The sequence below is a fragment of the Pseudophryne corroboree genome, chromosome 3 (assembly GCF_028390025.1).
Source record: "Pseudophryne corroboree isolate aPseCor3 chromosome 3, aPseCor3.hap2, whole genome shotgun sequence".
Taxonomy (NCBI): Eukaryota; Metazoa; Chordata; class Amphibia; order Anura; family Myobatrachidae; genus Pseudophryne; species Pseudophryne corroboree.
Window position 1 is genome coordinate 543,150,457 of NC_086446.1, and position 27,027 is coordinate 543,177,483.

At 45.6% G+C, this 27,027-nt stretch overlaps 1 protein-coding gene across 1 annotated transcript in view; it reads right to left on the bottom strand.

The window, feature by feature from the left end:
• The window catches only part of SIRT7 (sirtuin 7), a 73,995-nt gene that overhangs the window by 19,807 nt on the left and 27,161 nt on the right, over positions 1-27,027 (bottom strand). Inside the window, exons 4-8 of the mRNA XM_063961215.1 lie at positions 25,244-25,314; positions 25,079-25,151; positions 20,742-20,840; positions 12,139-12,375; positions 11,154-11,234 (exon numbers count right to left, since the gene is read on the bottom strand). Of these exons, the coding sequence (XP_063817285.1) occupies positions 11,154-11,234; positions 12,139-12,375; positions 20,742-20,840; positions 25,079-25,151; positions 25,244-25,314 (561 nt within the window). The remainder of the gene's footprint in view (positions 1-11,153; positions 11,235-12,138; positions 12,376-20,741; positions 20,841-25,078; positions 25,152-25,243; positions 25,315-27,027) is intronic.

A 27,027-nucleotide genomic window follows, 5' to 3' on the forward strand; every position in this document is an offset into this window, starting at 1 on the left:
GGGCAGTTCCCACCGACCTGTGCGAAGACTTCCTGATGAAGTCCCCACTCTCCCGGATGCAGGTCGTGTCTGCTGAGGAAGTCTGCTTCCCAGTTGTCCACTCCCGGAATGAACACTGCTGACAGTGCGCTTACATGATTTTCCGCCCAGCGAAGAATCCTGGTGGCTTCCGCCATTGCCACCCTGCTCCTTGTGCCGCCTTGGCGGTTTACATGAGCTACTGCGGTGACATTGTCCGACTGAATCAGAACTGGTTTGTCGCGAAGTAATGCCTCCGCTTGATGTAGGGCGTTGTATATGGCCCTCAACTCCAGGATGTTGATGTGGAGACAAGTCTCTAGACTCGACCAAAGACCTTGGAAATGTCTTCCCTGTGCGACTGCTCCCCAACCTCGGAGACTTGCGTCTGTGGTCACCAGGATCCAGTCCTGAATGCCGAACCTGCGACCCTCTAGGAGGTGAGCACTATGCAGCCACCACAGGAGAGACACCCTTGCTCTGGGGGACAGGGTGATCCTCTGATGCATTTGTAGATGTGACCCGGACCACTTGTCCAGTAGGTCCCATTGGAAGGTCCTCGCATGGAACCTGCCGAAGGGAATGGCTTCGTACGATGCCACCATTTTCCCCAGGACTCGAGTGCAGTGATGCACCGACACCTGTTTTGGCTTCAATAGGTTCCTAACCAGAGTCATGAGTTCCTGAGCTTTTTCCATTGGAAGAAAAACCTTCTTCTAGTCTGTGTCCAGAATCAAGCCCAAGAAGGTCAGACGCGTCATAGGAACCAACTGTGACTTTGGGATATTGAGAATCCAGCCGTGTTGCTGTAACACCTTCAAAGACAGAGACACGCTGTCCAGTAACTTCTCCCGAGATCTCGCTTTTATGAGGAGATCGTCCAAGTATGGGATAATTGTAACCCCTCGCTTGCGCAGGAGCACCATCATTTCCGCCATTACCTTGGTGAAAATCCTCGGGGCCGTTGAAAGCCCAAACGGCAACGTCTGAAATTGGTAATGACAATCTTGTACAGCAAATCTCAGGAACGCCTGATGAGGAGGAAATATTGGAACATGAAGGTATGCATCCTTTATGTCCAGGGAAACCATAAAATCCCCCCCTTCCAGGCTGGCGATGACCACCCTGAGCGATTCCATCTTGAATTTGAACCTTTTCAAGTATAGGTTCAGGGATTTTAAATTCAAAATGGGTCTGACCGAACCGTCCGGTTTCGGAACCACAAACAGGGTTGAGTAATAACCCTTTCCTTGCTGCAGTAGAGGAACCTTGACCACTACCTGTTGAAGATACAATTTTTGTATTGCATTCAACACTAACTCCCTCTCTGAGGGAGCCGGAGGTAGAGCAGATTTGAAAAACCGGCAACGAGGCACCTCTCCGAATTCTAGCTTGTATCCCTGAGAAACAATTTCTATTGCCCAGGGATCCACCTGTGAATGAACCCAGATGTGGCTGAAAAGTTGAAGACGTGCCCCCACTTGAGCGTACTCCCCCAGGGAAGCCCCAGCGTCATGCCGTGGATTTTGCAGAGGCAGGGGAGGACTTCTGTTCCTGGAAACTAGCTGTGTGCAGCTTTTTTCCTCTGCCCTTACCTCTGGCAAGAAAGGACGATCCTCGTACTTTTTTGCTTTTATTCGAACGAAAGGACTGCATTTGATAATGAGACGCTTTCTTAGGCTGTGAGGGAACATAAGGCAAAAAATTTGATTTACCTGACGTAGCTGTGGAGACGAGGTCCGAGAGGCCTTCTCCAAATAACTCCTCACCTTTGTAAGGCAAAGACTCCATATGCCTCTGAGTCGGCATCACCCGTCCACTGTCGGGTCCATAAGACTCGCCTAGCAGAAACAGACATAGCGTTTATTCTGGAACTTAGCAAACAAATGTCTCTTTGAGCATCCCTCATATATAACGCAGCATCTTTTATATGCCCTAGGGTCATTAAAATGGTATCCATGCTGCGACAGAACTACAAACCCAGGCCGACGCCATTGCCGGTCTAAGAATTGTACCTGAATGTGTGTAAATGGACTTCATGGTAACCTCTTGTCTGCGATCAGCAGCATCCTTGAGGGTAGCCGTATCTTGGGATGGCAGCGCTATCTTCTTTGATAAACATGTTAAAGCCTTGTCCACCTTAGGAGAAGACTCCCATCGTATCCTATCCGTTTGCGGGAAAGGATACGCCATAAGAATCCTTTTGGGAATCTGCAGCCTCTTGTCTGGAGATTCCCAAGCCTTTCACACAGCTCGCTCAGCTCATACGAGGATGGTAAAGTGACCTCAGGCTTTTTCTCTTTATACATGTGTACCCTCTTGTCAGGGACAGGGGGTTCCTCTGTGATATGCAAAACATCTTTTATTGCAATAATCATATATCGAATGCCCTTAGCCACTTTTGGAGTCTGAATCCGTGTCGGTATCTGTGTCCATTATCTGGGACAATGTGCGCTTCTGAGACCCGGAAGGTCCCGGTGACACAGGGACAGTCATGGTCTGACTACCTGACTGTTCCCTAGCCTCAGCCTTGTCTAATCTCTTGTGTAATAAATTTACACAAGCACTCAAGACATTCCACATCTCCATCCAGTCCGGTGTCGGCGCTGCCGACGGAGATCTGACATTCATACACTCCCCCTCCTCCTTAGGTGAGCCTTCCACTTCATACATGTCGACACACGCGTACCGACACACCCCACACACACACAGGGAAGCTCTTATCTGAAGACAGTTCCCCACCAGGCCCTTTGGAGAGACAGAGAGAGTATGCCAGCACACACCCCAGCGCTATATAACCCAGGCAAAACACAGAATGTTTCCCCAGTAGCGCTGAAATAACACTTTTTCGCCAATTATGTGCCCCCCTCTTGAAAAATCCACTGTCACCTCAGTAAGCAGGGGAGAGTCCGGGGAGCTTCCTCTCAGCGCTGTGCTGTGGAGAAAAATGGCGCTGGGGAGTGCTGAGGGAGAAGCCCCGCCCCCTCGGCGGCGGGCTTCTGTCCCGCTCAAATTATTCAAAAACATGGCGGGGGCTCTTTATATACATGTACAGTGCCCAGCTGTACATGTATATATGTGTTTATGCCATAATAGAGGTTTATATTGCTGCCCAGGGCGCCCCCCCCCCCCCTGCGCCCTGCACCCTTACAGTGACCGGAGTGTGTGAGGTGTATGGGAGCAATGGCGCACAGCTGCAGTGCTGTGCGTTACCTCAGTGAAGATCACGAAGTCTTCTGCCGCCTTTGAAGCCTTCTTACTTCTCATACTCACCCGGCTTCTATCTTCTGGCTCTGCGAGGAGGACGGCGGTGCGGCTCTGGTACGAACTCCAGGGTGAGACCTGTGTTCCGACTCCCTCTGGAGCTAATGGTGTCCAGTAGCTTAAGAAACAGGACCTTGAAACTCAGAGAAGTAGGGCCGTTTCTCTCTCCTCAGTCCCACGATGCAGGGAGTCTGTTGCCAGCAGTGCTCCCTGAAAATAAAAAACCTAATTAAAATACTTTCTTAGCAGGAAACTCAGGAGAGCTCCCTGCAGTGCACCCATCTCCTCTGGGCACAGTATCAAACGGAGGTCTGGAGGAGGGGCATAGAGGGAGGAGCCAGTGCACACCCAGAGTCAAAGTCTTTCTTAAAGTGCCCATGTCTCTTGCGGAGCCCGTCTATCCCCATGGTCCTTACGGAGTCCCAGCATCCTCTAGGACGTTAGAGAAAATAAGAATTTACTTACCGATAATTCTATTTCTCGTAGTCCGTAGTGGATGCTGGGGACTCCGTCAGGACCATGGGGATTAGCGGGCTCCGCAGGAGACAGGGCACATCTAAAAAGCTTTTTAGGTCACATGGTGTGTACTGGCTCCTCCCCCTATGACCCTCCTCCAAGCCTCAGTTAGGTACTGTGCCCGGACGAGCGTACACAATAAGGAAGGATCTTGAATCCCGGGTAAGACTCATACCAGCCACACCAATCACACCGTACAACTTGTGATCTGAACCCAGTTAACAGTATGATAACAAAACGAAGTAGCCTCTGAAAAAATGGCTCACAACAATAGTAATAACCCGATTTTTGTAACAATAACTATGTACAAGCATTGCAGACAATCCGCACTTGGGATGGGCGCCCAGCATCCACTACGGACTACGAGAAATAGAATTATCGGTAAGTAAATTCTTATTTTCTCTAACGTCCTAGTGGATGCTGGGGACTCCGTCAGGACCATGGGGATTATACCAAAGCTCCCAAACGGGCGGGAGAGTGCGGATGACTCTGCAGCACCGAATGAGAGAACTCCAGGTCCTCTTTAGCCAGAGTATCAAATTTGTAAAATTTTACAAACGTGTTCTCCCCTGACCACGTAGCTGCTCGGCAAAGTTATAATGCCGAGACTCCTCGGGCAGCCGCCCAGGATGAGGCCACCTTCCTTGTGGAATGGGCATCTACATATTTCGGCTGTGGCAGGCCTGCCACAGAATGTGCAAGCTGAATTGTACTACAAATCTAGCGTGCAATAGACTGCTTAAAAGCAGGAGCACCCAGCTTGTTGGGTGCATACAATATAAACAGCAAGTCAGACTTTCTGACTCCAGCCGTCCTAACTATATATATATATATATATATATATATATATATATATATATATATATATATATATATATATATATATATATATATATATATATTTTTAGGGCCCTGACAACGTCTAGTAACTTGGAGTCCTCCAAGTCCCCAGTAGCCGCAGGCACCACAATAGGTTGTTTCAGGTGACAACGCTGACACCCCTTTAGGAAGAAACTGGAGACGAGTCCCAGTTCTGCCCTGTTCAAATGGAAAATTCTAATATGGGCTTTTGTAAAACAAAAACCGCCCATTCTTTTTGACAATCGCCTGGCCGAGGCCAGGACTAACAACATGGTCACTTTCCATGTGAGATATTGGTCAACAGCATGGTCACTTTCCATGTGAGATATTTCAAATCCACAGATTTGAGCGGTTCAAACCAATATGATTTTAAGGAATCCCAACACTATGTTGAGATCTCACGGTGCCCCTAGAGGCACAAAAGAACTGTATATGGAATACACCCTTTACAATCTGGACTTCAGGAACTGAAGTCAATTTTTTCTGGAAGAAAATCTACAGGGCCGAAATTTAAATCTTAATGAACCCCAATTTGAGGCTCAAAACACTCCTGTTTTCAGGAAGTGCAGAATCGACCTAGTTGAATTTCCTTCGTGGAGCCTTCCTGGCCTTACCCACGCAACATATTTTCACCACATGTGGTGATGACGTTGTGCGGTCACCTCCTTCCTGGCTTTGACCAAGGTAGGTATGACCTCTTATGGAATGCCTTTTTCCCTTCAGAATCCGGTATTCAACCGCCATGCCGTCAAACGCAGCCGCGGTAATTCTTGGAAAAGACATGGTACTTGCTGAAGCAAGTCCCTTCTTAGCTCCCCAGGCCCTTAGTCCTCTGTGAGCATCTCTTGAAGCTCCGGGTACCAAGTCCCTCTTGGCCCATCCGGAGCCACTAGTATAGTTCATACTCCTCTATGTCTTATAATTCTCAATACCTTGGTTATGAGAAACAGAGGAGGGAACCCATACACTGACTGGTACACCCACGGTGTTACCAGAACATCCACAGCTATCGCCTGAAGGTCTCATGACCTGGCGGAATACCTGTCCCGTTTTTCGGGCGGGACGCTATCATGTCCACCTTTGGTCTTTGCCAACGGTCCACAATCATGCTGAAAAACTTCCCTATGAAGTTTCCACTCTCCCGGGTGGAGGTCATGCCTGCTGAGGAAGTCTGCTTCCCAGTCGTCCACTCCCAGAAAGAACACTGCTGACAGTGCTATCACATGATTTTCCGCCTAGCGAAAAATCCTTGCAGTTTTGTCACTGCCCTCCTGCTTCTTGTGCCGCCCTTTCTGTTTACGTGGGCGACTGCCGTGAAGTTATCCCACTGGATCAATACCGGCTGACCTTGAAGCAGAGGTCTTGCTAAGTTTAGAGCCTTATAAATTTGCTCTAAGCTTATTTATGCAGAGAGAATTCTCCAGACTTAATCACACTTCCCTGGAAATTTTTTCCCTGTGTGACTGTTCTCCAGCCTCTCAGGCTGGCCTCCGTGGTCACCGGCATCCAATCCTGAATGCCAAATCTGCGGCCCTCTAGAAGATGAGCACTCTGTAATCACCACAGGAGAGACACCCTTGTCCTTGGATATAGGGTTATCCGCTGATGCATCTGAGGATGCGATCCGGACCATTTGTCCAGCAGATCCCACCGAAGAGTTCTTGCGGGAAATCTGCCGAATGGAATTGCTTCGTAATAAGCCACCATTTTTACCAGGACTCTTGTGCAATGATGCACTGACACTTTTCCTGGTTTTAGGAGGATCCCGATTAGCTCGGATAACTCCCTGGCTTTCTCCACTGGGAGAAACACGTTTTTCTGGACTGTGTCCAGAATCATCCCTATGAACAGTAGACGTGTCATCGGAAAAAGCTGCGATTTTGGAATATTTAGAATCCACTCGTGCTGACGTAGAACTACTTAAGATAGTGCTACTCCGACCTCCAACTGTTCTCTGGACCTTGCCCTTATCAGGAAAGCGTCCATGTTTCCTTTTAAGAAAAATCTTCATTCCGGCCATTACCTTGGTAAAGACCCGGGGCGCCGTGGACAACCCAAACGGCAGCGTCTGAACTGATAGTGACAGTTCTGTACCAGGAACCTGAAGTACCCTTGGTGAGAAGGGCAAATTTGGACCTGTAGGTAAGCGTCCCTGATATCCAGTGACACCATATCGTCCCCTTCTTCCTGGTTCGCTATCACTGCTCTGAGTGACTCCATCTTGATTTGAACGCTTGTATGTAAGTGTTCAAATATTTCAGATCTCACCGAGCCGGTTGGCTTCAGTACCACAATATAGTGTGGAATACTACCCCCTTCCATGTTGTAAGAGGGGTACTTTGATTATCACCTGCTGGGAATACAGCCTGTGAATTGTGTGAGGGGGAGATGTCTCGAATTTCCAATGTACACCTGGGATACTACATGTAGGATCCCGGAGTTCCCTTGCGAGTGAGCCCCCTGCGTACTGAAACTCTTGAGATGACCCCCTACCGCACCTGAGTCCGCTTGTACGGCCCCAGCGTTATGCTGCGGACTTGGCAGAAGCTGTGAGGGGCTTCTGTTCCTGGGAATGGGCTGCTTGCTGCAGTCTTCTTCCCTTTCCTCTACCCCTGGGCAGATATGACTGGCCTTTGCCCGCCTGCCCCTATGGGGACGAAAGGACTGAGACTGAAAAGACTGTCCTTTTTTGCCGATATGTGATTCGGGGTAACAAAAAGTGGATTTTTCAGCTGTTGCCATGGCCACCAGGTCCGATGGACCGCCCCTTTATACGGCAATACTTCCACATGCCGTCTGGAATCTGCCTCACCTGACCACTGTCGTGTCTTCGTCTGGCAGATATGTAAATCACATTTACTCTTGATGCCAGAATGCAAATATCCCTCTGCGCATCACGCATATATAGAAATGCATCCTTAAAATGCTCTATAGTCAATAAAATCTTGTCCCTGTCAAGGGTATCAAAATTTTCAGTCAGGAAATCCGACCAAGCCCCCTCAGCGCTGCACATCCAGGCTGAGGCGATTGCTGGTCGTAGTATAACACCAGTATGTGTGTATATACTGTCATGATATTTTTCAGCTTCCTATCAGCTGGCTTCTTGAGGGCGGCCGTATCTAGAGACGGTAACGCCATGTTTTTATAAGCGTGTGAGCGCCTTATCCACCCTAAGGTGTGTTTCCCAACTCGCCCTTACTTCTGGCGGGAAAGGGTATACCGCCCATAACTTTCTATCGGAGGAACCCCACGTATCATCACACACTTCATTTAATTTATCTGATTCAGGCACAACTACAAGTAGTTTATTCACACCCTACAAAATACCCTTATTTGTGGTACTTGTAGTATCAGAAATATGTAACAGCTCCTTCATTGCCCTTAACATGTAACTCGTGGCCCTAAAGGAAAATTACGTATGTTTCTTCACCGTCGACACTGGGGTCAGTGTCCATGTCTGTGTCTGTCGACCGACTGAGGTAAATGGGCGTTTTTACAAGCCCCTGACGGTGTCTGAGACGCCTGGACCGGTACTAATTTGTCCGCCGGCCATCTCATGTCGTCAACCGTCTTGCAGCGTGTTGACATTATCACGTAATTCCATAAGTAGACCATCCATTCCGGTGTCGACTCCCTAGAGAGTGACATCAACATTACAGGCAATTTGCTCCGCCTCCTCACCAACATTTTCCTCATACATGTCGACACACACGTACCGACATACAGCACACACACAGGGAATGCTCTGATAGAGGACAGGACCCACTAGCCCTTTGGGGAGACAGAGGGAGAGTTTGCCAGCACACACCAAAAGCGCTATAATGTATATAACAACCCTAGAAGGTGTTGTTTCTATATATGCGCTCTTAATATATCATTATATCGCCAATTTATGCCCCCCTTCTCTTTTAACCCTGTTTCTGTAGTGCAGTGCAGGGGAGAGTGGGAGCCTTCCTCACCAGCGGAGCTGATCAGGAAAATGGCGCTGAGTGCTGAGGAGAATAAGCTCCGCCCCCTTTTCGGCGGGCTTTTCCTCCCGTTTTTTTAATAACTGGCCTGGGTTAAAATACATACATATAGCCTTAATGGCTATATGTGATGTATTTATTTGCCAAATAGGTATTTATATTGCTGCCCAGGGCGCCCCCAGCAGCGCCCTGCACCCTCCGTGACCGTGTCAGTGAGCCGTGTGACAACAATGGCGCACAGCTGCAGTGCTGTGCGCTACCTCTCTGAAGACTGTGAAGTCTTCTGCCGCCTGTTTCCGGACCTCCGTTCCGCCGTCTTTCTTCAGCGTCTGTAAGGGGGATCGGCGGCGCGGCTCCGGGACGAACCCCAGGCTGACCTGTGTTCCGACTCCCTCTGGAGCTCAGTGTCCAGTAGCCTAAGACTTCAATCCTCCTGCACGCAGGTGAGTTGCCAGTCTCTCCCCTAAGTCCCTCGTTGCAGTGATCCTGTCGCCAGCAGGAATCACTGATTAGAAACCTAAAAAAAAACTTTACTAAATAGCTCCTTAAGAGAGCCATCCAGTTTGCACCCTTCTCGGACGGGCACAAAAACCTAACAGAGGCTTGGAGGAGGGTCATAGGGGGAGGAGCCAGTACACACCATGTGACCTAAAAAGCTTTTTAGATGTGCCCTGTCTCCTGCGGAGCCCGCTAATCCCCATGGTCCTGACGGAGTCCCCAGCATCCACTAGGACGTTAGAGAAAAAGGGAATCTGCTTCTCATAGCTCCAGCGTGGCCCAGACGGCACTGGTTCTCAGACCTGCAGGGCCTATCGTCAGAGCGTCCAATTCTACTTCCACAACGCCCAGACCTCCTCGTTCAGGGCCCCTGTGTCTACCAGGACCTAGCCCGGCTGTCTTTGACGGCGTGGCTCTTGAAGCTTCCGTCTTGAGGGCTAAAAGGGTTTTCTGAAGGGGTCATTAAAACTATGTTGCGGGCCCGGAAACCGGCTTCTGCTCGGATTTATCATAGGGTCTGGCATTCCTACTTTGTTTGGTGCGCATCTAACAATTATAACACTTCGAAGTTTAGTACAGCTAAACTTTTGGCTTTTCTGCAGCAAGGCCTAGATTTAGGCCTGCGTCTGGCCTCTCTCAAGGTTTATATTTCTGCCTTGTCGGTGTGGTTTCAGAGAAAAATTGCGACTTTACCTGATGTTCATACTTTCACTCAGGGTGTGTTGCGTATCCAACCTCCCTATGTCCCGCCTGTGGCTCCTTGGGACTTGTCGGTGGTTTTGGAGGCGTTGCAAGAGCCTCCATTTGAACCTCTTAGTTCAGCTGACCTTAAGCGGCTTTCCCTTAAGGTGGTGTTCTTGCTGGCTATTGCCTCTGCTAGAAGAGTGTCGGATCTGGGTACCTTGTCTTGTAGTTCCCCATATCTGATTTTTCACCGTGACCGGGCGGTTCTTAGGACTCGTCCCGGATATTTACCTAAGGTGGTTTCTTCGTTCCACCTTACTCAGGAGATTGTGGTTCCGGTCTTTGTCTCTCCTGATTTGTCTCCCAAAGAGCGGTCTTTGGATGTGGTACGGGCTCTCCGTATCTATGTGAACAGAACTGCTTCTATTCGAAAATCTGATTCTCTCTTTGTTTTGTTTGAATTTCACAAACGTGGCTGGAATTCTCACAAGCAAACTCGGGCCAGATGGATTAGAATGGTGATTGCACATGCTTATTTATGTGAAGGCTGGTCTCTCTGCTCCTGATCACATTAAGGCCCATTCTACTCGGTCTGTTGGACCTTCTTGGGCGGCCCAACGTGGTGCGACCCTTGAACAATTGTGCAAGGCGGCTACGTGGTCCTCTGTGAACACGTTCATAAGGTTCTATGCCTTCGATACTGCCGCTTCCCAGGATGCTTCCTTTGGACGCCGGGTTCTTGTGCCCGCTACAGTGCGTCCCCTCCCATAAGGAACTGCCTATGTCTATCCTTGTGGAGCCCAGTGTACCCCGCAGCAGAAAACGAGTTTTATGGTAAGAACTTACCTTTGTTAAAACTCTTTCTGCGAGGTACACTGGGCTCCACAAGGCGCCCACCCTGACGCACTTAGCTTCTTTGGGTTGGTATGGCATTAGCCGCTGACACTTCTCTTGTCGTGAGAGTGTGGTGTATGTGGCTACTAACTGTTGTCATCTCTTTTCCTGCTACTGCATTGGGCTGGTTAACTAAAAACTGAGCTCCTGTGCTGGTAGGCGGGGTGATATAGGAGGCGGCGCTGTGCATTCTGGGAACAGTCAAAGCTTTGAGCCTGTTGGTGCCTCGGATCAAGATCCTACTCTACACCCATTGTCCAATCCTTGTGGAGCCCAGTGTACCTCACAGGAGTTTTAAAAAAGGTAAGTTCTTACCATAAAATTCGTTTTTTTTAATCTACATATAGAAAGTGTTTTAGTGAATAAAATAAATAACTGGATCTGTGCAAACCTGAAATATTTTGTGCATTTTAAAACACCTGATAAGTTTACACAAATATTGCATCTTACCTGCAAATTCACAATATAAAGTTTGGGACGCCGAGTACTAGGTTTACTCATGGCCCACAGACAGTGATATTTCTTTAGGACCTGAGGGGACAGACCAGAATCAATGAAGAAAACAAAACTGGGTAAAAAAAAAAAAAAAAAAAGCTAAAGAAACTGTATAAAAAGTACAAAAAGAAAACCTTTTTTCAGGGAACACACTGGTCAAATTCTCAAGGCTTTCCATACTTTATTAATAAGTTGCAGCCACAACTAAGTACTCAGGCAGTTACTCAGAAATCTGAAACATTTTTATGGACAGCAGCTCAACTATAGGGGGGGGGGAATATTCAGAGTTGTTAGAAGAAAAAAAAAAAAAGAAAAACTAACGGGCAAAACCATGCTGCAGTGCAGGTGGGGCAGATGTAACATGTGCAGAAAGATTAGATTTGGATGGGGTGTGTTCAAACTGAAACCTTAAGAGCGTTGTCAAAATAAAGCAGCCAGTATTTATCATGCACAGACACACTATAACCCACACAAACTATCTCTGCACGTTACATCTACCCCACCGGCAGAGCAACATGGTTTTGCCCAATTGCTAACTTTTTTGGTTTGCTAACAACTCTGAATAACCCCCAAGGTGATGCAGCAGTGCTACAGAATATGCTGTTACAACTAGGTCTGTATTCTCCCATAGAGAAAATGGAGACTATGAGCCCAATGTATCTGGGCATGGCAAGAAATCTGCCCATCATATACATGGGGTCTTAGTACTTGAAAGAAATTTTAAACAAAATCTCATCATTATTCAGCATGAAATGCATGTCTCCTGTTGTTATGCAAGTTGATCAACAATGTTCCCTTGCTGTAGCAGTATTTTTATAGATGATGTAATGAAGGGTATTAATAGTTCATGATAAAAAAGGGTCCACATTTAGCAGTTGGACAGCTGTTAGTGTATTTGTAGCACACACTAGTAACACAGGGTTTACAGATGATAAATTACCTTCAGGCTGGAGCCAAGACAGAGAATTACATCAGCCTTCTCAACAGCCTTAACTGCCCCTGACCAGTTCAGTGGTTGTGTCAACTTTCCCCGCTCTCCGAAGTGAACAATCGAGTCTCTCAGTTCTCCGCCACACTTATGGCAGTAACGTCCAGTGTTGTGTTTATGAAGAGCTGTGCGTTCCGTCACATCAAATAATCGCACATACTCTCTGTGTAGAGAACAGGAAGTGCAAACCTACAGGAGACAGGAAAGCATTGAGGAAAACTGGAGAAAATGTACCAAACTCAGTCCTAATGCTGGGCATAGACGGTCAGATAAAATGCATGTCATACTGACAGACATTTTATCTGACAGCCTGATATGAGAATACACAGAGGTCTCACAGTGTATGGCCACCCGATATCCGGGTTCCTCCCCTGGGGAGGAGACATTTCTCCATTATTCCATTGTGAGGGAACAGGAGACATGTCTGTTAGTTGGCCGCAGCAATGCATAAACTGCCCAATGCGTCAGACTTGCATATATCAGATCGGACAGATATGCTGGACGATTCAGCATGTCCTACCGATCGATATTTTTGGATCGGTTGTGCACTTACATTGTGCAGTTATCTGGGGATTTGCTGATATTAGGCAGATTGCCCAGATATTTGTATAATGTATGCACTGTATAATCATTAGGCAACTTATAACAGGAATGAGAATTATTAAAAAGGAACAAAATAAATAAAATAAATTCTACCTCCTTTGGCACGTGCCCCTATATCTAGAACACCAGCAATATCCACACACATTATACAAGTCTTGGGTCCCCAAACATCATACACCAGCCTGTGTCCACACTGTTCTAGTCCCATACCCCAAAATACATGCAACCACATGCCCTTGCAATATGCAGTCTAAACAGAACATTGGAACCCTTACCTTTCCGCATAACCTAGTCTCAAGGCCACTCTCCCAACCCACTGCCTCATGCCATGGCCATCTATACCTCGCTTACTTCCTGTCATCAGGCCACCTTCCACTTGCTCACACATCAAGTCACCTGTCTGCCTCCACCCACCTCCTAGATAGTGAGCTCTTTCGAGCAGGGCCCTCTTCCCTCCTGGTCTCACAACCCTCTTCTCTCACACTTCATTTACAGATCTCTCCTACGTAGCGAATGTCTATACCTGCATCTCCTCCCGCTCGTTACAATTTAATTCTTCCAGTGGTTGCCTACCCCTAGTAGTACTCCGATTACACCTTTGCTTCCTTACATCTCAGCTGTATTGTGTACTGAGAATTGTGGTGCTAATTGTTACCTGTGCTCTGTTTTAGTTTTTCTGTCACTGTAACGTTAAGTTCTGTGTACCCTGTATTGTTCTAATGTCTGCCATATGTGTGACGATGCAAACCACTTGTGCCACCTTATAAATAAAAAAAATTAATAATAATAATCTGGCTGCAAATTTATTCTACAAGCGAACTCCCGTTGCAACCCTGTAATGCCCATTCAGCTGCAAGTAAGAAGTGACCGAGGTACGCATGACTCTGAATCACTCGTAAGTACTTTAAATTGCGAATGCTACCCACATAGCATTCAGAGTTTGCTAAAAATGTCTCAATACATTCACATTCAAAATGGAGTGCAACTGAGAATCAGACCCAATGCTCCCAAGACAGATGTCATCAAAATCTTGTGTTTCCTTCAAATACAAATTTCTAAACCAATACACAGTAATGTTCTCTTTTGTCGGAGGTAAAAATAAGATTTTAAACCTACCGGTAAATCTATTTCTCCTAGTCCGTAGAGGATGCTGGGGACTCCGTAAGGACCATGGGGTATAGACGGGCTCCGCAGGAGATAGGGCACCTAAAAAGAACTTTGACTATGGGTGTGCACTGGCTCCTCCCTCTATGCCCCTCCTCCAGACCTCAGTTAGAGAACTGTGCCCAGAGGAGATGGACAATACAAGGCAGGATTTAGCAATCCAAGGGCAAGATTCATACCAGCCCACACCAATCATACCATGTAACCTGGAACATACATAACCAGTTAACCGTATGAACAAACGACAGTAACGGTCCAAGACCGATGTCAACTGTAACATAACCCTTATGTAAGCAACAACTATATACAAGTCTTGCAGAGTTTCCGCACTGGGACGGGCGCCCAGCATCCTCTACGGACTAGGAGAAATAGATTTACCGGTAGGTTTAAAATCTTATTTTCTCTTACGTCCTAGAGGATGCTGGGGACTCTGTAAGGACCATGGGGTTTATACCAAAGCATCCAATCGGGCGGGAGAGTGCGTATGACTCTGCAGCACCGACTGAGCAAACGCTAGGTCCTCATCAGCCAGGGTATCAAACTTGTAGAATTTAGCAAAAGTGTTTGACCCCGACCAAGTCGCCGCTCGGCAAAGTTGTAATGCCGAGACGCCCCAGGCACCCGCCCAAGAAGAGCCCACCTTCCTAGTGGAATGGGCCTTAACCGAATTTGGTACCGGCAATCCAGCCGTAGAGTGAGCCTGCTGAATCGTATTACAGATCCAGCGAGCAATAGTCTGCTTCGAAGCAGGAGCACCAATCTTATTGGCCGCATACAGGACAAACAGAGCCTCTGTTTTCCTAATTCTAGCCGTCCTGGCTACATAAATTTTTAAGGCCCTGACTACGTCCAGGGATCTGGAATCCTCCAGGAGACTTGTAGCCACAGGCACCACAATAGGTTGATTCATATGGAACGAAGAAACCACTTTAGGCAAAAATTGCGGACGTGTCCTCAATTCAGCTCGATCCACATGAAAAATCAAGTAGGGGCTCTTGTGTGACAAAGCCGCCAATTCTGACAGTCGCCTTGCTGATGCTAAGGCCAACAACATGACCACCTTCCAGGTAAGAAATTTCAACTCAACCTTGTTAAGCGGTTCAAACCAGTGTGATTTTAGGAACTGCAACACCACGTTCAGGTCCCATGGTGCCACTGGAGGCACAAAAGGGGGCTGGATGTGCAGCACTCCCTTTACAAACGTCTGGACTTCTGAAAGAGAAGCCAATTCCTTCTGAAGGAAAATCGAGAGGGCCGAAATCTGTACCTTAACAGAGCCTAATTTCAGGCCCATATCCACTCCTGTCTGTAGGAAGTGGAGAAGACGACCCAGATGAAAATCTTCCGTAGGTGCATTCTTGGTCTCACACCAAGACACATACTTTCGCCAGATACGGTGATAATGTTTTACCGTCACCTCCTTCCTAGCCTTGATTAAAGTAGGGATGACCTCTTCCGGAATCCCCTTTTTCGCTAGGATTCGGCGTTCAACCGCCATGCCGTCAAATGTAACCGCGTTAAGTCTTGAAATACACAGGGCCCCTGCTGCAACAGGTCTTCCCTCAGAGGAAGAGGCCAGGGATCTCCTGTGAGCATCTCTTGTAGATCCGAGTACAAAGCCCTTCGAGGCCAGTCTGTACTCTTCTTCGTCTTATGATCCTCAACACTTTTGTGATGAGAGGAAGAGGAGGAAACACATAGACCGATTTGAACACCCACGGTGTTACCACAGCGTCTACTGCTACTGCCTGAGGGTCCCGAGACCTGGCGCAATACCTCCGAAGTTTTTTGTTGAGGCGTGACGCCATCATGTCTATTTGAGGAGTTCCCCAAAGACGTGTTACGTCTGCAAAGACTTCTTGATTAAGTCCCCACTCTCCTGGATGGAGATCGTGTCTGCTGAGGAAGTCTGCTTCCCAGTTGTCCACTCCCGGAATGAAGACAGCCGACAGAGCGCTTACATGATTTTCCGCCCAGCGAAGGATCCTTGTGTCTTCCGCCATCGCGACTCTGCTTCTTGTCCCACCTTGGCGGTTCACATGAGCCACTGCTGTGACATTGTCTGATTGAATCAGAACCGGTAGGTTTCGAAGAAAACTCTCCGCTTGTCGAAGGCCGTTGTAAATGGCCCTGAGTTCCAACACGTTGGTGTGTAGACAGGACTCCTGGTCTGACCAAAGACCCTGAAATTTTTTTTCCTGTGTGACCGCTCCCCATCCTCGGAGGCTCGCGTCCGTGGTAACCAGGATCCAATCCTGAATTCCAAACCTGCGACCCTCCAGGAGGTGAGCACCTTGCAACCACCACAGGAGGGACACTCTGGTCCCTAGGGACAGAGTTATTTTCCGATGTAAGTGCAGATGGGACCCGGACCACTTGTCCAGAAGGTCCCATTGAAAAGTCCTTGCATGGAACCTTCCGAAGGGAATGGCCTCGTAGGCCGCCATCATTTTCCCCAGAACTCGAGTGCATTGGAGAACTGATACCCTTTTCGGTTTTAGCAGGTCTCTGACCATGTTCTGGATGTCTTGGGCTCTCTCTATTGGGAGGAAGACCTTCATTTGTTCCGTATCCAGTATCATACCTAGGAACGGTAGTCGAGTTGTCGGATCAACTGTGACTTCGGTAGATTTAGAATCCACCCGTGTTGCTGGAGCACTCTCAGAGAGAACGCCACACTGCTCAGCAATTTCTCCCTTGATCTCGCTTTTATCAGGAGATTGTCCAAGTATGGGATTGTGACTCCATGCTTGCGCAGGACCACCATCATTTCTGCCATTATCTTGGTGAAAATCCTCGGGGCCGTGGAGAGTCCAAACGGCAACGTCTGAAATTGGTCATGACAATCCTGTACAGCGAATCTCAGATATTCCTGATGGGGGGCATATATGGGGACATGAAGGTACGCATCCTTTATGTCCAGAGACACCATAAACTCCCCCTCCTCCATGTTGGCTATTATCGCTCTGAGAGATTCCATTTTGAATTTGAATCTTTTTATGTACAGGTTTAGGGATTTCAGATTCAAAATCGGTCTGACCGAACCGTCCGGTTTCGGGACCACAAATAGGGTTGAGTAGTAACCTCTTCCCTGCTGGTGCAGGGGAACCTTGATTATCACTTGCTGTATACACAGCGTTTGAATTGCAGCTAACACTATATCCCTTTCCGATGTGGAAGCTGGTAGGGCCGATTTGAAAAATCGGCGCGGGGGCACCTCCTCAAATTCCAATTTGTAACCCTGGGAAACTATTTCCAACACCCAGGGATTCAGGTCCGCACTGACCCAGGCCTGACTGAAAAGTCGAAGACGTGCCCCTACCGGTGCGGACCCCCTCAGGGGAGCCCCAGCGTCATGCTGTGGGTTTTGGAGCAGCCGGGGAGGACTTTTGTTCCTGGGCACCTGCCGAAGCAGATGTTCTCTTGCCTCTGCCCTTACCTCTGGCGAGGAAAGAGGATCCCCGACCTCTTTTGGACTTGTGCGACCGAAAGGACTGCATCTGATAGGGTGTTACTTTCTTTTGCTGTTGGGGAATATATGGTAAAAAAATTTGATTTACCTGCTGTAGCTGTGGAAACCAGGTCCGTCAGCCCGTCCCCAAACAATACATCACCCTTATAGGGTAGTACTTCCATTTGTTTCTTGGAATCCGCATCACCCGTCCATTGGCGAGTCCATAAGGATCTTCTCGCTGAGATAGACATGGCATTGGCCCTAGAAGCTAGCAATCCAATGTCCCTTTGAGCATCCCTCATAAATAAGACTGCGTCTTTAATATGGGCTAGAGTTAGGAATATAGTATCCTTATCCATATTATCAAATTGATCTGTCAGCTCATATGTCCAAGCTGCAATTGCGCTACACACCCATGCCGACGCAATTGTCGGTCTTAGCACAGCACCCGTATGAGAATAAATACACTTTAAGGTTGTTTCTTGCCTGCGATCTGCAGGGTCCTTAAGGGCTGCTGTGTCAGGACACGGTAGCGCCACTTTCTTGGACAAGCGCGTCAGGGCCTTGTCCACAGTGGGGGGTGATTCCCAAATCTACCTGTCCTGCTTAGGGAAGGGGTATGCCATATAAACTCTTTTGGGGATCTGCGGTCTCTTATCCGGAGTCTCCCAAGCTTTTCCAAAGAAATCATTCAATTCATGAGATGTGGGAAAGTTAATAATCTGTTTCTTTTCCTTAAAAATGTGTACCCTTGTGTCGGGGATCGAGGGTTCATCCACAATATGCAACACATCCCTTATTGCCACAATCATACACTGAATGGTTTTAGTCACCCTAGGGTGCAATTTTACTTCGTCATAGTCGACACTGGAATCAGAATCCGTGTCGGTAGTAGTGTCTTGTGTTAAGGGACGCTTTTGAGACCCCGACGGGCCCTGTGAGTCGGTCCAATCCGAGAATTGACCCCCTGATGTCCCCCCTACATCAGCCTTATCAAGCCTTTTATGTAAAGATGCCACACTTGCATTCAACATATGCCACATGTCCATCCAATCTGGAGTCGGCACAACCGACGGGGACACACCACTCATTTGCTCCACCTCCTCCTTGGAGAAGCCTTCCGCCTCAGACATGTCGACACACACGTACCGACACCCCACACACACAGGGATTAACCTATAAGGGGACAAAACCCCAACCAGGCCCTTAGGAGAGACAGAGAGGGAGTATGCCAGCACACACCAGCGCTTAAAAACACTGGAAAAAATATGTCCAGATAGCGCTTTTCTATATATAATATGCCAATTCCCACTTACTGCGTCGCTAATGTGCCCCCCTCCTCCTTTTTCTAACCTGTGAAGTTCAGCAGGGGAGAGACCAGGGAGCCAGCGTTTTCCTCATGCAGCTTCTGTGGAGAAAATGGCGCTGGTTAGTGCTGAGGATAAAGCCCCGCCCACCCGACGGCGGGCTTCGGTCCCAGTGATTTTTCAATAAAAATGGCGGGGTATCATTGATTTACTGCCTCCGCAGCCTAGTCAATGTGTATTTGCCCAAATGTGAGGTTTATTGCTGCCCAGGGCGCCCCCCCCCCCCCCCCCTGCGCCCTTCAGTGCTGCTCTGTGTGTGTGTGACTGGGAGCAATGGCGCGCAGCCTTACCTCATGAAGATCTGATGTCTTCTGCCGCCTAAGATGTCTTCTGCCTTCTCTATCCGGCTTCTATCTTCGGCATCTGTGAGGACGACGGCGGCGCGGCTCCGGGACGAACCCCAGGTGAGACCTGTGTTCCGACTCCCTCTGGAGCTAATGGTGTCCAGTAGCCTTAGAAGCAGTGCCCAACTTGACAAGCCAGCTCTGCTTCTCTCTCCTCGGTCCCACGATGCAGGGAGCCTGTTGCCAACAGGACTCCCTGAAAATAAAAAACCTAACAAAATTCTTCTTCAACAGAAAACTCTGGAGAGCTCTCTGCAGTGCACCCATTCTCCTCTGGGCACAAGATCTAACTGAGGTCTGGAGGAGGGGCATAGAGGGAGGAGCCAGTGCACACCCATAGTCAAAGTTCTTTTTAGGTTCCCTATCTCCTGCGGAGCCCGTCTATACCCCATGGTCCTTACGGAGTCCCCACCATCCTCTAGGACGTAAGAGAAATAAGGGACTATTTCCTGTTAACCCTTCCAGGGAAGCCATTATTGTTCATTCTTTTACAGATTGTATTCTTATGAAGCTTAACATTTACCATGTTGACAGAGGTTGAAGTTTCCTGGATGTACTTTTTGGGTTGTCAACTCTTAATGCATCCAAAGGCCTAATCTTCGGTTGAATTTACTGTGAAAATAGTCTCTATTTGTAGTTGTGAGATGAAGGGGTCCAGTTGCCTTTGGACTGCTGCTCCACAATAACCTCCCATGTGGGGATATAGGTGCTACCCTTCTGAAGTAATGTTTTCTGCTAGGCTGTTCTAGTAGGGAACTGTGCCCAGCCAGTTTTTAACATTTTAGAATGTGCCCTGCCCTTTTCTGCATATTTCCTAGATATGCCTGTCAGCACGTCCACATTATGTTCTGCTAATCATGGCTCCTGTACAGGAGTCAGAAGTAATCCAGGCAGATCAGATGCAGTGGCAGAGGTCACCAGCACCTTGCTTTGTAGAAGGGGAATTAAGCATGTTGACAGGTCGGATGGAAGCAACGTGAGTACACGGAGATCTCCAGTTTCCCCTAACAAAATGTAGTTCTGTACATAGAGCCATAACCTCAAGTATCTGACAAGCAACTGACTTTATTGCCCCACAGTGCCCTCTATGCTAGCTTCCACAAACAGGCAACAGGCATATATCAGGGCTGGTTGAGAGGGTGGAGGGCCAATGGGCACTTAAGGTGTTTGTTGTACAAAACCGTTGAATGGGAGCGAGAGTAAACATTACATACAATGTAACACTGATTATACTAATTACAACAACACTATATTTCAACTTTAGCAATGCAAAGAATCCAAACTTTTGCCCTTTAAAATTAAAATGTGCCCCTTCTAAGTGACCAGCCATCTTTCTGAAAAAACATCCTAGAGCAAATGCAAGAAAGCCCTATTCTGCTTGGAGGTAGCAGCATGCCTTCTGTGCCAAAACTCTGAAGATGTTTTTGCAAGAGATTTTAATGAGTAAATCTCCCAACCCAGACTTAGTGGAACCGGGTTGACAAGGAGTGAAGTGGTTGCTTTATATAACTACCAACAAGCAATATACATCACAATTTATAAAAGATATTGCTCTAATATGCTCAGTTTACCCGGATAAATAATAATGCATTAAACAGGAAACAAATGCTTAGCTCTCCTTACCTCAATGTACATATTTCCATGAACCTCAGAAGTGACTTCTCGGGGTAAACCACTCCGAAGGTGGAGTCCATCACAGTTCTGTGATACTACATGTTTCACCTGTTACAAGAGGATGACACCAATAACACAGACAATGCTAATGCAGAAGACACAGGAGAGTTTCAAAGAGAGCTAGAGAAATTCTATGAGGGATTATTATCACAATGATGTGTGTGTATATATTAAAAGGAAGCATATAATCTTTTGAATGATCCCATTTCTTCTAAAAAAAAATTGAAAACAGACCCGACAAAGGAGTTTGTAAAAGATCTTGAGATTATATTAAATGAAGGTCTGTAGAATAAAGGACCGTATTCACGGGCCGATTTGGGTAGAGATGTGTGCTAAGCGTGCGGGGGAGAGCTCTTTTCACCCAGCGGGTGAAGTGAGCGACCTGCTAGATTGGCTTGTATCTAGCACCAGCAATAGCGATGCGCGGGGCTGCGCATCGCTATTGCTGTGAGGGGTACACACGGAGTGATCGCTGCTTAAAATCTAAGCAATCTAGTCAGATTGCTTAGATTTTAAGCAGCGATCGCTCCGTGAGTACCCCCCTTAAGTGTATAACTCTAGAGGAATATAATTATATGCTAAATAAAAGTCCTAGAATAGCGACTTTCTATCATATCCCCAAGATACCTAAGAATCTATCCCACCCCCCAGGTCGCCCTATATTTAGTGGTATAGGCTCTAAGACTTCAAGAGTTTCTGAATTTTTAGATACTTATATTAAAAAATATGTTTGCCATCTGGATTCATATATTCAGGAAACTACACATGTATTGAAAATACTAGAAGGTGTTACATGGGCTGAAAATTATATATGGTGTTCGGTTGATGTTCAGTCACTCTATACAGCTATCCCTCACCAAAAAGGGATTGAAGTCATAAAAAGTGTACTACAGAAAGACCCCGAAATAAGTCCAAAACTAGTAGAATGTATAGGATCTTGTTTACAATTTGTATTAAAAAATAATTATTTTATGTTTCTGGAGGAATGGTACCTCCAAACGTGCGGGACCGTGATGGGTAGTATCTGTACACCAAGTCTAGCGAATTTATATATGGGGCACTGCGAAACAGAGGTCCTAACTGGAACTATGCGAGAACAAATAGAAATGTTTAAAAGATACATAGAGGATATACTCATGATACGGAATGGTGATACTAACAGCTTTGAGAGGTTTATGGAACAAATAAATATTAATGAATATAATCTGAAATTTACATACAATACAAATAGTAGCAAAATAGAGTTAGTAGATCTAGTAATAAGTACTGAAAAATTTCCGGCAAAACAAGAAATAGAAATATATACCCATTTTAAAAATGTGGATAGTAACAGTTATCTGGAATTTACAAGTTGTCATCTTCCAAGATGGAAAACAAACATTCCGTTCTCACAGTTCACTAGACTAAGACGGAATTGCACAGATTTGAATACATTTGATTAACAGTCACAGGTATATGTAAATGTTTTAACGAACATGGCTACCCTGAGGAACTTATAATAAATTCTAGAAACAAGGCTAAGGAAAAGAATAGAATTATTAGAATATAAAAATAAAGATAAAAAAGTAATAGAAACTAAGAACAATACTAGAACTTTCTGCCAGTTTGTAACAATTTAATAGTAATAAAGAAATAGAAAGAGTGATTCAGAAAAATTGGAATGTATTAAAAATGGATCCTATCCTGTCAGAACATCTTCCAGAAAGGCCGGACATAATTTACAAAAAAGCAAATAATATAAAGTCCCGGGTGTCAAAAAGTTGTCTAGAAAAAGTTTCAGGGAGAAAAAAAAAAAAAGGACCTTCCTAAATGGGCTAAAGGGCTTTTTTTCCTCCCTGTGGGCATTGTAAGATCACTAGGTGAAAAAACAAAAAGTATTTCAGTCACAAACTAAATGTACGAAAGAACAATCTATAAAAACCTTCATAAACTGTAATACCACATACGTGATCTATACGCTGACCTGTCCCTGTGGATATCACTATATAGGTAAAACTAAAAGGGAATTAAAAATTAGAATATTAGAACATACACAAAATATAAAGAATGGAGTTACCAATCATAGTGTACCCTGACATTTTAAACAATTCCATAATAGTGATCCAAATTTATTAAAATTTACAAGGTATAGAACATGTGACAGAGGGGATAGGGACAAAAAAAACTGAAAGAGAGGGAAACCTTTTGGATAATTACATTAGACACTTTGATCCCTAAAGGATTAAATGAAAACTACGAAATCACCCCCTTTATTTCAGACCAGTGATCTCTAATATACCACTGGGTAATGCCTACGTTCCCGATTTTTTAATAGTGATTGATTTTCCTAGGGAGTCCACTGAATGTCTCAAAGGAGAAGGTAATACTGTCTCCCCTGAGAGGTATATATGTACTTTTGGTGTTTAGTCACTTGTCTATTTATACAACTATTTCTGTGCTGATCCGCTTATTTATCTGTCTGGTTACCCATGGCTCCTCCTATTGAAGCAGCAATGCCACCGCTCTAACTGGAATTAGTAGCAAACGAGCAGCTTGTACTCTTAAATAAAGTTCTGAACATGTGGTGCACATTTATGTCTGAATAATCAGAGAAACATTTATCTATCATATAAGAAATATCATACTTTAGATCTGATAAAGGTCATGCTGCGGGCTCTGCTTTAAAAGCGATAAATGACCGAATTACATTTCTCTTATATCTGCCAGTTCACTGTCTGTTTAAATGTCTAAATATATGATAGTTATTATTGCATATAGAGGCTAGATGCAATTAAGCTACTATGTATCTCCTGTTGTACTCTTATCTAAACAACCTAAAAAAAAATTGTAACAAAAGAAGTTTATCCTGTAAATTGAAATGAGAAGTGTTACCAACATTTGAATCCTTCAAATTTGATAATTTGTAAATAGTTGTTTTGACTGTAAAGTAAAAAAATGCGATCTGATGAGCTATACCCTGAAGTACTTATTTCTTCTCTATAGTTATCTCAGACTTAGTCTGCGTGTGGTAATTATGAAACACTGCAATCAGGTGTTACACGAACACGGAGCAGAGAAAGCCTCCCTCTCTCTCAATGCAGCGTGTGAATATAAATTGATCATATACACTGTATATATAAAACATAATAGTTGGTACGAAGGGTAAGAAACGAGACTTCAGAATTATCTAAAATGAGTTTTTATATAAAAAAAAAAAACTTTTATTGTACATGCTCTTACTGTATATTTTAATGTGTATACTGTGTTTCATATACGGTAATTAGCTGATGCCTGTGCTGATTGGATACTGCTACAATAAAATCGAAGTTCACGTCACCGGGGCCAATCCTCCGACAAAGTCCGACGACGAAACGCGTAGGTGACTGGCCTGGTGACGTAACTACTGACTCCCGGATAGTCTCTCCCTGCTTTGTAAGCGGCGGTGACCCGGCGTGCTGAGATCAATCTGTGGCGCGAGGTACAGGGTCCTAACGCGGATACTGACGGGTGGTGGAGCCGATGTCGAGGATTTTACTCTTAAACCAAGTGGTATCTAAAGCCCACTCAGATGAACTCTGAGGTATAAGAAAAACTTAATGTGTATGTACGAGTTTTCATGAATAAAAAGCATATTGCACTATCAACTCCTGACTAAGGCACTATGTGGAGTTAGTATGTTCTCCTTGCATGTGCTCTGGTTTACTTCCGCACTCAAAACGCTTAATAGTAGGTTAAGAGTGTTAGTGTGTTCGTCCGTCCATGTGATAGGTAATATAAGTTGTATGCTCCACTGGGGCAGGGACACATATTATTCTCTGTTAAGAGCTGCATAATGTGTGCGCACTATATAAAGAACATAATAAAATACATAAAATATTCCATTTACTAGTAGACAGTGACATCAACAGAGAAGACACAAAAATATTCCAATGAAATCTAGTTCCCAAATGATCAAGTTTTTTTGATAAGGCAGGTCTGACTGCCCGTGTATGCATGACCTGCGAGCTGGGCTTATGGACAAATTTCTTTCAACTAAAGAAAAGTTTATACTGAAACTATAGTCTTCATTATTAGGGATGTTGGCTCAGCCCAAAACACGGCTTTTTCCATTGGGTGTAAAGGGATGGCTACTCTTTAAGAGTCAAAGGGAACCCGCGGGAGACAGAGAAGGGGACCATTCTGACACATCTGCTACAGAAAGATCGGTGCAATGCTTGTGGTTAAGGCTAGGCTACACAGGGAAAAAAAATAAAAAAAAATTATCACCATCCAGAATACAGCATAGGTGAGCAGGTGTAATCTCTTACCAGCCCTGCTCGATGTAGCTGTGCAATGCACATATGCGTGAACGTTGGCTGAGCTTCACTCAGATCTCCGGTACTATGGGAAAAACAACAGTTCACAAATTAAGTACATAAGTTATCATCATCAAGGCCCCATAAGACAGGCTAGCCTCTTAGGGCACCCCTCACCTCACACTTCTGCCTTTATTCAGAAGAGTCCATACACCACTTGGTCCCCGATAGTCTGGGATAGCAGCTGCCTGTAAGAAGCAAGCAGATATTTAATGAATCACCACTAATCACCTGCTAGACGGGATGCAGTCAATTTACCTACAATCAAAATCCCGACAAACATTGGCCGATGGACAAAATCACGACAAGGTCAAAATACTGATATTTTAAAGACCGACATTTAAAATGTAGACAGGTCAAGAAGTAGACATGAGTTTTTCATGATTTTTTTTTTTTTTTTTTTAACCGAAACTGACTTGTTCATACTTTACCATCCCAGTGGACCTGGAGGGGGAATATAATAATGTGCTGAGCGCAGCGAGGCAACGTGCCCAAAGCATGGTGAGCGCAGCAGTGTCTATGTCAAACTATGTCGACATACAAACCAAAAAACAATGAAAAACTTGTGTTGACTTTTTAACCTGTCGGCATTTTAAATGTTGGCATTTTGACCTTGTCAGTATTTTGACCGTCGGTCAATTGTTGTCGGAATTTTGATTGTAGGTATTTCATACTGATCCCTGTTAGACTATTGGTTATGGGGCAGCTCAGTGAGGTCACTAGCCAATACTTAGGCTGTATTTTCATGAACCTTGGTTTAGTGTACAAAATGTTTGATTCCACTATGTGTTGGTCTCTTAAATTTAACAGCTCATGCCAAATTATACTAGCACTGCAAGAAACGTTAACTCATGCATTACATACAACATACTAGACTTGTAACTCCACAATACCAGTCATCTGCCAACTGATTACTGTAGTATCCCATGCCTCCCGACATTCTACCACCCAGTCTGTACCAAACAATTATATAGATTACAACTTCATATTGGTCCTCACTGAGACAGCAGCAAACTTCAAAGTTCTGCCACCTGCATGTTAGTGCTACTTTAACAATTGGATGTCATAACAAATTATCAACTCACAGTGTGAAGCATGTCCCATGCAAACGCATTACGAAGTAGGAGAACAAACAGGGTTTTCTACTGTTGCATAATAAAGCTACTGGCACGTCCTTGTGCAATTCTTTCTAAATTTATAGATTTATATTATTGTATGCTTTGAATTGTTATATATTGCACTTTGTGTCACAGATTTCATTATGTTATTTAAGCACTTTAATGCCGTTTACTGTGGTGAGAAGGAAGGCAATATACTGTATATGGTAACAGGTAAGGTCTCCAGAAAAGGACACGAATATTAAAATGGCTAATCTCAAACGGTCACTATTTCCTGTGGAGTGGAAAAAGTTAAACTGCATACACAGGTGTCCAATCCTTGGCAGATCAAACTGCAGATAACACAGTTTATACAAATCTACTGCAGGCCTGCTCTCGCAGGTTCTACATCCAAGTTAAAATAAGATTTTACTCACCGGTAAATCTATTTCTCGTAGTCCGTAGTGGATGCTGGGACTCCGTAAGGACCATGGGGAATAGCGGCTCCGCAGGAGACTGGGCACAACTAAAGAAAGCTTTAGGACTACCTGGTGTGCACTGGCTCCTCCCTCTATGACCCTCCTCCAGACTTCAGTTAGGATACTGTGCCCGGAAGAGCTGACACAATAAGGAAGGATTTTGAATCCCGGGTAAGACTCATACCAGCCACACCAATCACACCGTATAACTCGTGATACTATACCCAGTTAACAGTATGAACAATAACTGAGCCTCTCAACAGATGGCTCAACAATAACCCTTTAGTTAAACAATAACTATATACAAGTATTGCAGACAATCCGC